At 31.8% G+C, this 14,641-nt stretch overlaps 1 protein-coding gene across 1 annotated transcript in view; it reads right to left on the reverse strand.

The window, feature by feature from the left end:
• Positions 1 to 11,804: 11,804 nt before the first annotated feature.
• LOC114119405 (tRNA (adenine(58)-N(1))-methyltransferase catalytic subunit TRMT61A) overlaps positions 11,805 to 14,641 on the reverse strand; it is a 32,657-nt gene continuing 29,820 nt past the window's right edge. The window contains exon 7 of the mRNA XM_050201800.1: positions 11,805 to 12,176. Coding sequence (XP_050057757.1) covers positions 12,018 to 12,176 — 159 coding nt within the window. The 3' untranslated portion in view covers positions 11,805 to 12,017. The remainder of the gene's footprint in view (positions 12,177 to 14,641) is intronic.

The raw sequence follows: 14,641 nt of genomic DNA on the forward strand, positions 1-14,641 counted from the left end.
ATAACATAAAAGATTTAAGCTTAGTATTTATAGTTGGATATAATAATTTTTCAATATAATAAAATAAAAATGAATTAATAATAGATTATGATAGATACTACTGATTTAAAAACTGGGGACAATAAACGCACCCAAACCCCCACTAACATTGATTTGTTCAATGTCTCAATGATATTATAAGCTATAATGTACGGCAAAAATATTGATACAATTTATATTGTTTTCCGCAACTATTTAACGTGATACTCATTTTATATCAATTACGTTCCACGTGTATTTTTCAATTTGATTAATAAATTTTATATGTTTTTGTTGTTTTTTTTTTCATTTTTTAATGGACAAGACATTTGGGACATTTAACACTAAAACCCGATTTTTAAATCTTATTTCAATATTTTTATTAAAAATGTAACTCGTAAAAGATTTTTATACATACTTATATTCGTATTTGTCTAAAATTATTATTTTTAGTCGTATAATTTTTCCGTCAGCAAATTAAATATGAATAATTCGTTTTTGGAATTTTCTATGACGTTGAAATCCCTAGACCTAATTATTACTAGGTATAACACATTAAAACCACCTAGTTAAAACATAAATCTTAAAAAACTAATTTCATTATGTTTCTATTAGCGCTTTCTACTCACCATATTATAATGATTTATAATCCGACTTATACGTATAGCCTTATAGGTAAGGTTAAAAGTGCACGTGACACGCGGACAGCTAAATAATTTTCCCAACTCTGTTGTGTGGTATTTCAATGATTAGCATTTAGCGGTTTGGTCGTGAGTCATAATATTTAATGTACCTAGCTTAAAAGCGAACAAAACGAACACGAAAACACTACAAACCGGCTGACGATAAGACGTTTCGTAAATACGAGCGGAACCGATAGGTACCTACTACCTACTATTGTACAGTTTTGCAAATATATTATAATAATATATACACATGTGTGCAAAAACAAAATAAATGCGGATTCGATGATGGCGACGGTGGCGATAATTATAATGGTCAGCCGGAGAACCGCATTCTCCGTGAAATATAATATTGTCAATGCGTTTTAACTATTTTAAGTCTCGAGACACGTTCCATTTGTGCCGAAAATCACATAACCAGCAGCGGGCCATGTACCATACTACACACGCTCGTATTTATTATACATCACGATGTGAAGTTCTGCCCATACAACACGTCTACTGGGTGGCTGTGGTTTGGCGACTGTCCACCCTGTACACAACATCTACATTGTATCGACTAAATAATAATAAACACTTATACTCTGTGCGTTCAGTGTGTATATACGTCGTCCGAAAGAGTGTTATAATATGGTATTATGTTGCAACCGTAATATTATATGTTATCATATCGATCCTCTCCTTGTTGCCCAACACACCGCGAACGCGTTTAAAGGCGACCTTAAATCGCTATAGCATAACATAGCAGATACCAATACCACCTACAATTACGAGATTTCTGATTTACGTTTTTGTAGACCTTTTGGCGTACAATGTTAATCGAGATATTATTGAAGTATATGTGAGTATTACGAACTTATTCTGAACTGAATAAAAATAATATGAAACAGGTGTACATACTCGTATCATAGTAAAATCAATAAATTAATAGATTAATAACAGGTAGTAAATAGCACAACTAATTTTAAAGACTAAAAAGTGACCCACCTTCAATACGCTGACTCAAGCGTGGACGCCCGCACGACTTTCTAATTTAATTAATTTATTATTAATCATAATTTCTCATTATTTTCTATACGTTATTATAATATTCCAATAGGTTTAATATTAACATTTTTATTAGCATTTATTATTTTTTTTTAAATATTTCTTAAATCACTGAATGTAATTGTAGTAATATGTAACTTTGACCATCTCTAATTGCATAAATAACTTGACACCTATATATATTGGCTATTGTTTTTGAATTTAAAAAAAAATATTATAAATTATAATATAGACAAGTTCAAATGATATTGACAGAAAAATAAAAATAACAATAATAAGATAGCGTAATTGTGTTTTCTGTGAAATTAGCCACCCCCACTTCATCCTATGTACCTTAAATCTATACCAATATTTTTGAACTTATTTGTTACTATTTGGAATTACTAAAACGTATTTCAACAGAAATTTATTATTATTTTTTTGTAATAATATTTCAAAAACCAAAAATTCTCAGTTAGGTAAAATATTAAAGAAATATATATTTATTATTTTAGGGCTGGCGCATCAGCTGTTAAGTAAAAACCGTATATATCCTCCTTGATCACATCACTATAGGTTACACTGGTTACAGCACAAACATAAAAAAATTACAAATATAAATTAACAACAAGCTTAAATGTATTTAATCGAGAGATGATGATGTACCTACCTAGCGTACTCACATCTATGTTACCTAAAGTGTATTATAATTATGCAAATTTTAAATGACGGAATAAAATACTCGGGATTTTCTTTTAGTTTTACCGAAGCCGTGACGAAAAATTTTCGAAAATCGATTCCTTTAGAAATATTGTTAGGCTCTCCTACTCGAACTCTGTGTGATGTATTATCGCTTCTGCATAAATTATTTAAATTTTTAAACTTATACTAATTATTGTGATCTACTATATGGTCTTAACTAAATAATTTGATTTTCAAAACATTCAGACACAATAACTGGCTAGCATGGATTTATAATTTACCTATATAATGTCAGCAAATGCAAAAACGATTAATTTTCTTTTGGTTGAGCTCATGGAAACCGAAAAAACAACAACGCAATGTGACTCTCCGTTGTGTCGATAAATAACTGTCCAAAATCATATAGTGTAAACAAAATATCTTTTCGGAAACACCCTTTGTGTATTGTGTGTATACATATAGTTTTGGTTAGTCCATATTTGCGACGATGTGTATATACACCAACAATATACGATATGACGACAACAACAACAAAAACAACAACGACGACGGCAGCGAAAAATGACATCGCCGTCGTGTTCGCGTCCGCGCGCGGAGAACGGCGCACGATTTCTGATGGTGGATTTATGGGCCGCGTGTTTCCCAGTAAACGCCATAAAAAACAATAATAAAAAGAGGCAAAAACGAAATGCCATCGGCGTATATAGGTATATAATAATATCGTATAGACCCTGAGCGGCTGCGTGCGTATGCGGAAGGAAAACCGTAATACCTACCTATATTATTATTTTAAAATAAAATGAAAAAAACGCGGTCGTCGTCGTGGAGGTATAATATTGTATTAATATCTAGGATAAGGCATATAATATAGCAACACGCTGAATGGGTACATTATGCACAAGTATACCTAATACCTATATATCTATATTATACGTATATGTGTGTGCGTGAACTATTCATATTTTTTATAATATAATATATAATATATAAATATATATATATACGTGTACGAACTATATGATATACGTACGCGGGAGCCGTATACTCCAGCATCGAGGAGATCGACGCATAATATGATAATATGTTATACTATTATAATAATATATATTATATTACTTGTCGTCTTCGTCGTACACGCCGAGGAAAAGGAAATGCGTGTACTTACATCGCCATGTACAAGTATATATGTAAAAGTATTTCCTTCCATTTTGTTTTTCTTCGCGTCATCACGACCTGATCCGGAGCGCAGCCTCTTTAGCGATATATTATTATTATTATTATTATGCGACCCGTCAGAGGTTCCGAGCCGGGCTACCGGGCTCGACTCGCGGTGGAAATCATATTATGCATATATAATGTACATATATAAGTGTGTGTGTGTGTACTGTGCAGTAGGGCCAAGTCTTCGCGTCATCGTGACCAGACGACATCACGGTTGCCGAGCACTGCTGCACAATAATATTGTAATAATGTACATTTACGTACACGATTGCTGCTGCCGTTGACGGAAATATATGTAAACAGTGCCTCACTGTATCTGTATAATAATATGATATTATATTATATACAAACACGATATAATATTATAACGCGACATTAGCATTTTATTATTAATGTCGTTTGATTTTGTGTCGTCGAAATCGAAAAATCCAATATATCAATACGTAAGTTTCTGGTATATGATACGAGTTGATACATAATACATATATATATATATAGCGCCGTCATATATAATATATATTATGCGAATCTAGTACAATGCATGAACAGTCTACCAGAATGTCTACGCCATGATCGCTGTATCCAGAATCCAGATGAACATATACAACTATAAAGTAAAAATGGTGGCGGATACACAGAACTTTTATTTCAATCTGTACTTGTGGCTTTACGACGAACTAAAACCACCAATTAGGGTCATCATTGACACTTGCTGTTTGTTTTTTTTTTTATTTAATTCATATTAGTTCAAAAAATATCTACATTTACACTATACTACGGGACTATCAATTCGAAATCATAATAAAACAAATGTTTTTAATAATATCTTTATATAATTTATTATTTTTAAAGATTTTACTTTTTTTAATGACAGCATTGATTTTTAATTTAATTTATCTGATCAAAAAAGTTTTCTGAGAATTTTCAATACACAAAAATTAAATTTTGAGGGAGTATTTAATATATTATAAAGTCATAAATCATAATAATAATTTAAATGATAAAAGTTCTTAGCGAAATATTACCTTTGGATTTAACATTTTGAAGTTTACTCACTACTCACACGACACTCCACTATACTCACCAAAACTTTTAATAGGTATCTATATTTTTATGGGGAGGGGGGAACTTAATTTTTTGTCGATAAATCGTATAATTAAAGATACTTAATAAATACGTTTTGATTATTCAATTCATTTTTTTTTCTATAGTTAATCATTTTAAAATATTATAATATTTTAACGAGCATTTTGATTTCTGTACTGCACCCGTTTTATACCTACTTTTAGGTAGTTCTTTTTTGAAATATATCTATATTACGATTTTCAAAACAATATTCTGCTTTGGGTATTATGAAATTAAGAATACATGTTGTCATTCAAAACTGTAAAAACGATAAAAGTAGTAAACATTTAAAAAAGTAATTTTTTAATGTGGCCAGTGACCACTAAAAAATTATATATTCAATCATATACACATAACACATGTTAACTATATACGAACTCCTAAAGCACATTGCTTTATCACGCAAAGCTATATGTGTTTCGTACGATTATATTATAAAATATGCAAATCACAATAAGTATGCCTGGTTTTATAATTAGGTATGAGTTTATGACGATATTAATAATTTAGCGTTGGGATACAGTACAACAACAATCGATTGTTTTTCCAACAGGTATATAATATATAGTTAAAATTATGTCTTTATGATATCCGTGTTTCACATGTTGTCATGCGTCGCCGTAGTCGTTGTCGTCAGAAAATAAAATAATAATTATTACTTCCAAACGACCACTCGTTGGCCATTGTATGCTTGAATGTATAAATTTATTTAATAATTATACTCACACTACGCATCGTTATTTTTTTAATAAAATGATGTGTATATTATATATATTGCGTTAATCGTGTACACATAAGAATGACTTACACATAATTCTATTTCGTTCTACTATCGTCAAGTCCAAATCGCGTGTTACTCATGTAATACACTTATATTATACAGGCACACATTAAACGTAGGTACCTATAACAATAATAATAATAATATGTAATATTATATTGTTATAAGTTATAATATACGCCTTTCACGGCATTGAAGTTTGCCAGAAGTCGACAGCTTTGTTATGTAATATCGAATGTGCGTATAATGAGATTCATATTAACTTAACCGTTGCACATGCGTCGCCGACCTAAAAGGATAAATTTAATAATAATAGTATATCATGTCGTACGGCGACAAAGTTTAACGGGTATTATTATTCGATAACGCGTTTGACGATATTTAATAACAATTTTATTTCGAAACCATCGACTCGCCATAGTTTGAATTTAAGTCAGGTTAATGCAAACAATAACTAATCATAAAAAATATTTAATAATTATTTTATATGAATTGGAATAAAAATATTATAACGAGCGATTCACCCCATTTTTCTTTCAATAATGCAGTTATTTAAAATTTGATTTTAGATATTTTTAAATTTACTTAAGACCATAAAACACAACTTTAAACATAATTTAGCGACTCATTATTGATTCATCAGTTTATGTAACCCGGCATTAAAACTCTTTCGTGTGTTTACTTTAACGCATTTATAGCTAATAATAACACATCAATGAATAATATAATTATAATCATAACAATGAGTTAAGAGTGTTAAGGCTATAATAAATGTTATCATTGTGCATCGTGGTACATGATATCAAAAGCTTCGACTAACTTTTTAATGTTTTAGTGTCAATATAACGATAATATTATGTACATTGTACTGGTACGTATAAATTATTAATCTATATTTTAACCGTGGATATTTATTTTAATCACGCTTTATTATAAAAAATTTAAATTATCGCGTTTAAATTGTTTTTTTTCTTTTATACCTATGAGGATAACCAGCCAATCAGTAAATTGAACAATCAAATGATTTTTTAACAATTAATTTTTACTTTTTACATAACATAAATTGAAGACTAAAGTAATAATACTATATATTCTATACGTTTCGTTACTGTATACTTATGTGTACGGTACTTTTTAAATTATAGTAACTTGAAATATTTAAAATGTTATCATACAGGGTATATATGTACCCATGGGTACCCATAAGTAAAATTTTAGGGGGGTCAAAATAAAAAATTCTCAAATGTAAAGATAATAATTATATTATGGTAATATTTATTGAGTTACAAGTTTTTAATATTTTTTGTCCAGGGGGGGGGCAAGTGCCCCCCTTGCCCCTCCCAATGGGCGCCCATGTATGTACCATATTATTAGTCAAAGATTTTTTGAACCAGTGACATCCTACAGTATTCTCAATTTTACTCGTGTCGACGTCTTACAGAGTCAATTAAGTTCACTGTACCACCTTTATTATTTCATATTTGTAACAACAACAGCATAACCTCCTATCATCTTCCTAATGCTAAAATGAACGACTACATGTCATGAAGAGGTTAGAATATTGTAGGACGCTACGGCAACCACTGACTTTATCACGACCCCCATGGCTTGCCTTAGCCTGTCATATATATAGTCATTTCCAAGTCCTATTTATCTTGTCCGGAATTATAACGTAAAAAATAAAAGTTTCAATACACTTACTAGATACAATTTTATTTATAATGTTTTTTCTGTCTTCCAATCTACAGTTCGAATTCGAAGATGATTTGTGCATAATAGATGCTGGTCATGAAGCTTCGGCCAGTGTATCCAAAATCTCGAGTTCAGCCGACGTCAAGAGAATATTATATATGCTCTAACCTCTTCTTTATCCGTTTTAAAGTCAGAAAAAATAATAAACAGTACACACGAAATTGAATATTATTTAATATATTATTAGGCAAATGAAGAAAGGGGTAGGTACGACGCATATACTCGTATTTGGTGTATCACTTGATGTATAACAATGAATAATAATGTTTATTCGTAAATTATAATAGTTATTCCGGTATTGTGTTGAATAATTAAACCATATTATTATCATAATATTAACCCGCGCCATATTCCTGAAGAAGTTCGGATACCGTGGTATCGGTGAAACTCTTTGGAAACCAGCCCGCAATGAAATTCTACGACGTGTGCGTAAACAACCGAGAAAAATATTTTGTGAAACTCGCAAACGGCGTATTGTCACAGTTTACAAGTGCATATTATTATAATATAATATCGTTTAATGTTTTAATAGTGTGTAGTGCGACGACATTCCGGTACGCGTAGAATCAAAAAACTCGTTGCTCGTTTTCCGAGAATTAAATGCAGAGATCTGCGCGTCAAGGTAAGATAAAACACAAATCAATCACCCATAAATATTGCATATTTTTCACAAGGCCTTTGAAAACGAGGATTCCTCAAACGCGCCTCTGTACGGCGGTTATCTGCCATTGATTGTTTTAACATAATATAATGTGATATTCATATTAAATTAAGCGTATTTACATTGATCGTATAATTATAACATAAGGTCGTAGGTATATAACAGATGTATAGTGAAATAATCTAAATTTATTAGATGCTTATACTGTAGCCGATTACTAAATAATCGTGTTGGTTGTCTGACCAACGCCGTTGATGCGAAAAGCGTGAAATACGAAGCGTTTGGCGCCAAAATGTCGTCCGTCTTGTTGCGGTCAGATCAAAATGTTGTTCGGCTATTATAAAAAGCCAAACATATATTTATATATAACCCGTCTATACGTGTCTGAGTATCAAACTCGTACCACCTAGAATATAATATAGTCACTAAGAAGTTAGACAAAAATATTTTCATCATATTAGTTTATAACAAGTTTTCAATATTTTATCTCCATTCACAATATAAACCCTCCCATCAGGCTGTATATTATATAGAAATTTGGGTAGGTACCGTAAAACATGTAGATAGGTATTCGACGGTTATCTAAATATTATAATATACGTTTTCATGGTATAAAAAACTGTACAGGATATATTGTGTATAATACTATGCACACAGAAAATAGTTGTAAATGTTATAATGAAACTTGTATATTATATAAACGTCGATTATTATTTCTAGTCGGTTATCGGTAAGCACGTTATATGAAAACATGTGATGTATGATTAATGAATTTTGAATTTTGTAATAATTACGGGTTTAACGGTAGGTGAGAATATTACAGACGATCACTATCGAATGGTTTATTTTTAATTTGATATTCGTAAACGATATAAACGTGTATATCATATTATATACGAACCACGAACAGTATTAAATCGTATATTACATATTATTATATTATTATTATTATTATACCTCTACACGTTGACTCAAATGTCTCACGTGTCTCGGTACACTGTTTATAGGTATAAATACCTATTTATGTGAAATAATAATAATATATATTATAAAGTTTAATATTTCTGAAGTCGACAGTAATAAAACACTATAAATTAATAAATACGTCCTTGAGAAATTACCTTTGAAGGGAAAAACAAGCATGCGAAATACATTTGTTTTCGTTTTCTACGGGCGCGCGCCCGCGCGCACACACACACAATAACACTCGTTCATACACTGATACCTATATATTGGCACGCGGTCGCCACTGTCGTTTCTTACTGCAGTAATAATGCACAAACACACGCACACTCATATAATATATATTATAATACACATGTATGTATATATAGGTAAACGCTGTGCAGCACACATATACCTTCAACAGTCAATACAGAGTTTGTTTTGTTCTCATTTCAAATCTGATATTCTAATTTCCATCTCCCACACGACTCTCTCGCGCCGGTCGTACACAGCAGCACCAGCAGGTGACACTGACCTCTTAAGCACACACACACACACTGATATATATATATATATTATGTGAACGCTCGTTCCTTATAGCCACTCGCTGTTGGTGGCCGATTCCGCGCGCCACTGTGGCTTCCCCGGTTGTAGTCGAGTGTATAGAAACTAGATTACTGACCTCAGATATCTGCAGACTCGCTGCTCTGCGTATAGGGTTTAAGAAAAAAAAACGTGTATAAATAAAATAAATAATGGTTACCACACGTCGTCGTTGTGAAATGCTATACGCAGATATAACTAAACGCACAGAGCGGAGGTATTATATACCAGCAGCAGGACCGTTCGAATTTTGCGTTAAAAACTGGCAGCGACGGTTGCGTTCAAATAGAAGATATTCAAAGGTATATTTGCATAGACCACGTTCCTTGAATTAGCGCCGCACAAAGTTTTCTCGGAAATCACGTCGGGCTCACATCATACCAACTTCAAAATAATTATGATTAACGATATAGGTATTATATACGAGTGTATTGGCGGTTCGCCTCTTTAAATCTCTTTATCAATTTTCATTAATTCTCTTAATATAATAACGACGTTGATAATAATAATAATAATAATAATAATAATAGTAATATAATTTTAATTATTAAGTATATACGGATTTTATCGAAACTTGTGAAACAGTGGGCGGGGCTGACGTCTGAAGGACGGAGGGGTGGAGTTGCGTGTTTATGTACAGCGCAGCGATTGCGCTACACCTCGTAAGACACACATTGTTTACTAGATACAAGTACTTGTCATCATAACACGACGACGACGTTGGTATATTTTCGATGCACCGTCGCATAGTATCTCATAAATCATTAAGTCCTTCGCGCGGTGAAAACGAAAAACCATTTCTGCGATCAGTGTGCGTGCGTATTTTTCCATTTAAAAAATAAAAATAAAAACACTACAATAACGGACCAATATCCCGAAGCGAGACATAAAAATACAATACTTATTATTCTTATTATTAGTGTCGTATTGCACATACATACTATCCGTGCAATACGTATACGTGTTTTTATGTATAATATATTATAGACTATTATTAGTCTTACCGAATTTTGCAAACCAAAAAGCTCGCGACAAGAAAAAAATCAGTTCAACCCGAACACGATGGTCTGGACACTGAGTATTGTGATTACCTATATTATTATTATTACTATTACCTATATCATAGAGAAGTCCGTATATACCTACGATGCGCACGGGGCTTATAAACATACCTCACATGTCGTCGTTTCGTTGAACTCCGTGACCCTGAATTTGAAGCGCACACATACGTACATACCCGGGATCTTTATCTTTTTTTCTCCTCCACCACCAATCATCTACTTTTTTTTTTTTTATCTGGTATTTTCTATATACGACGACGGGTATTAATATTGACCCACGGTGTCCTTTACACGCAGCATACCGCATGCCGTCGTATATACCTTGTGTATTATATACGCACGCATTTTATTATTATTATTGTTTATGACAGCCTCAGCGGTCCACCTATTATATTATTATTATCAATATCATGTACACGCGCCCAACAATAAATTATTATTGTATATTCCACAAGAACGCGTGAAACGCAAATCGGCTGATTATGACCGTCACTCGTCATTGCACTTCTCGTACATGCGAAAAATCGTCCACAACTATATTATGATAATATATATAGGTACTCTCGTATACTGTATAGTCGTACTATTAATTATAGGTACCTTCCACGACGGTCAATATAACTATGCCATAATTACTCTTTACACCTTTATGCGAACCTGCAACGAAACGAAAAAATGGGTTCATTAAAACCTAAGCGCGCGTGGTATGCGCGGTATATGTACCTAGGTATACATATATTATATATATTTTAATACGTATATTATATCGGAATTGCAGCAAAAACGGGAATAAAATAACGTAAACGAAACAAAGGGAAACGTTCACTTCATTGTTCTTGTATTCTTAACCCTGCAGAGATCTCGGTGTACAGATGACCTATTCCGTGTATTATGAGACCTCCGTGCCGGAGAATATAAGCGCACATAATATAAGTTTTATCTAGTCTGGTGCACCGGCACCGGGTACACCAACACCGGTGCACAGCGCAGTGTTATTGGCTAATGCGCTTCTTCTTATGCAAGGATGGGTGAGTGTGTGTGTGTGTGGTGTGTGTGTGTGTGTGTAAACGTTGACCCATAAATAACCAGCAGACCTCTATTGTCAACGCTACTGTTTTTTTTTTCTAAAGGGGGAGAGTGAGAGACTGAGTGAGAAGGAGAAAGAGACAGAAAAAAGAAATAAGGTCTTATAAACACACACATATAAGCGTTTATATATCTACATAATATATAATATTGTTTATTATAAAATATATATGTATATATGTATAGTGCCAGTACAATAGAACAGCCGCGCGCACATGTATATTATATACGTGTATCGATGTATAATAATTGTACGTAAAAAATAATAATACAGACAATAATATTATATAATATATAACAATAAACTGGAGACTTCTCTACCCTGGCAAGTTCTTATGCTGCAGTTAGGGTTTTCATTTTTCGCACGAGTCCTCGATCTCCGCTTCCTGCAGCTGCAGTGGAGTTTCCATGAGATACGTGGCCGTGGTTAGGTAACCCGTATGACCGCGAGGGGATGCGGACGGGATGCAAGCCACAAATTTCTTATCGTTACTATGTTCTTCAGTCGTATTCTATAAAAAAAATGTCATGTTTTAACAATAATGTGATATTTTAAATTTCAACAAAAAATTTTTAATTCGCGAGAATTATGACGAATCATAATACGTCCATATCGACCATATCGATCAAACAAAATATATATTTGATGTAATCGACGTCAAACCAATAAATATTATAGCCAAAACCCCTCAGCCTTCATACTCGTATATTCTACAAAACTCAAGAATTTTATTCGGGACACTATGCATTATGTGCTGAGTGGTGAATATATATCGCAGATTACGAAAACGTAAACATTTGGTGGTCTCTCTATAAATACCTATAACAGAACTTTTATGTACTATAGTCAGATTTTATTTATTTTGACAGTTGGAAAAAGCGTACTAATCGTGAAAATCTTTAAGTTATATATCACTATACATACAAACCAATGACCATACTATATGAATATTGGAAAAGTACCTATTATATATGTATACATACAATAAACATGATAACTAAAAACACAAATATTGTTCCGAATACTACAAAAACAATTGTAAGGTTGATTTTATTTTTGAAGTGGTAACGTTTAGTGTTACCATATATTATAACATACTGATTATTGGTTTTTCGACATACAAAAGTATATAAAACAAGACACTGCAACTGAACGCGCGTAATTGTAATTTATTTGAGTTCATCAAGGACGCAACACTATATGCTATATTATCATAAACTCGACTCCGTAAAAAATTCAAGAGCGCACTTTATAAACATGTATTATATCTGACAAAAATCTATATGGCATGTACGTATATTATGAGTGCGCGTGTCCTTGAGATAAACGAAATAGCGTGGAAAGTCAAAATAAGTAGCTAAAAAAGGTATGCAATTTTCAATAGAATTGGATGGGAAAACCTTGAAACAAATAGCATATAGTATTATAGTGAATAATATATTATATTGAGAATAATCTCATCGCATCACGTTTAAGAATATTACCATATCGTAATTATACTCATTTATTGCTAAACTATTATAAGCGGGCGCTTATACGCTTGTACGCGCTCGGACTTACAACGTTTTTATATAATATACATTATACATCTCTATTATTAAAGTATATAATATATACTATTCGTCCTATTCACATAAAACCCAAATTTAAAATTAATTCCTAGCAATGCAATTGCAGTCTGACGTGATTATAATTATTCATAATAATTATTATATTAGATACCTACTATTATCATATGAGACACCGTTACATTATATTATATGCCTACCTACTTGAAGAGCATATTAACTATATACTTATGTCGTATACATACTTGCACACATTTGACATTAGAATTAAGTCAAATTAACTACAAAAAATAAAAATTTTATTTTTTACACTTGCATTTCACAAGAAACACCCGCTTTTACGAACCATTTTTTATTTCATATTTTAATACCAACTAAACCTTCAAAATCTATAATATGTATTAAGATTAGGTTACTGTATAGTGAATATAAATACAAAATTAAAATAATTGTCGTAACCGGGAAATTGGAAACAACAAAATAGCTTTAGATCGTTGTACTTACAGTATCGTATACACGGGTCTAACGCGAAGCGGATATAAAAACAGTAATTGTATACATAATAATGTACGTATAAAACAATAGTTCACTGACATTTGTAAACAATAGAAATCGGCCAAAAAAATTTAATAGATTTTTGTTTCTTTTAAGATTATAAATTACAATGTTTAAATAACGATAGTTAGACATTATGATCTATACGTAAACACTGTATACATATACATACTCGTTGTAACTTGTAGTAATTTTATAACGAAAGAATGATTGAAATACGAAATAAACGTCATTGTATTACTGTACACGCGTTCATACATGTACTGAGTGCCGCCTGCACCATTGATTATTCTTTCTTTTGTCTTCATTATTGAATCATTAACAAGTATATATGAAAAAAAGATTATTTGGACAGTTTGCGTACAATACACGTTTACAGTTTACCAAAAACAATGTAAGGATATTAACGACTACTTAGTATTTTGTTGTACCGTTCAACATACTATATTGATATTGTATAATGTCATCCGCTCAGACGACCGTCAATTGATGATAGTTTTTAATGTACAGTAACGGTAAATGCGTATTTGGTGATTACCAAAGTTTTGTAACGAACTCATAGCCTATATATAACTATATATATATATATTATTGTTATCGAATAAATACTTTGTATAGTAGTAAAGTGGTACTGATGACGCATTAAAAATTTAAAAACTATATTACTCGATCGGATTTAGAAAATAATTCCAATGCACGCGCTGAGTGCATGGTCAATTACTCTAGTGATGACCTATTGAATTTTTGTTTTTGGTAATACATTAATCTTTTCATAAAAAAAAAACACTGTCTTTTCTACATTTACAGTATTATTGCCGAGTATAAAGTTTTTCGGAATGCATAACTTCAATTA

The sequence above is a fragment of the Aphis gossypii genome, chromosome 2 (genome assembly GCF_020184175.1).
Source record: "Aphis gossypii isolate Hap1 chromosome 2, ASM2018417v2, whole genome shotgun sequence".
Lineage (NCBI taxonomy): Eukaryota > Metazoa > Arthropoda > Insecta > Hemiptera > Aphididae > Aphis > Aphis gossypii.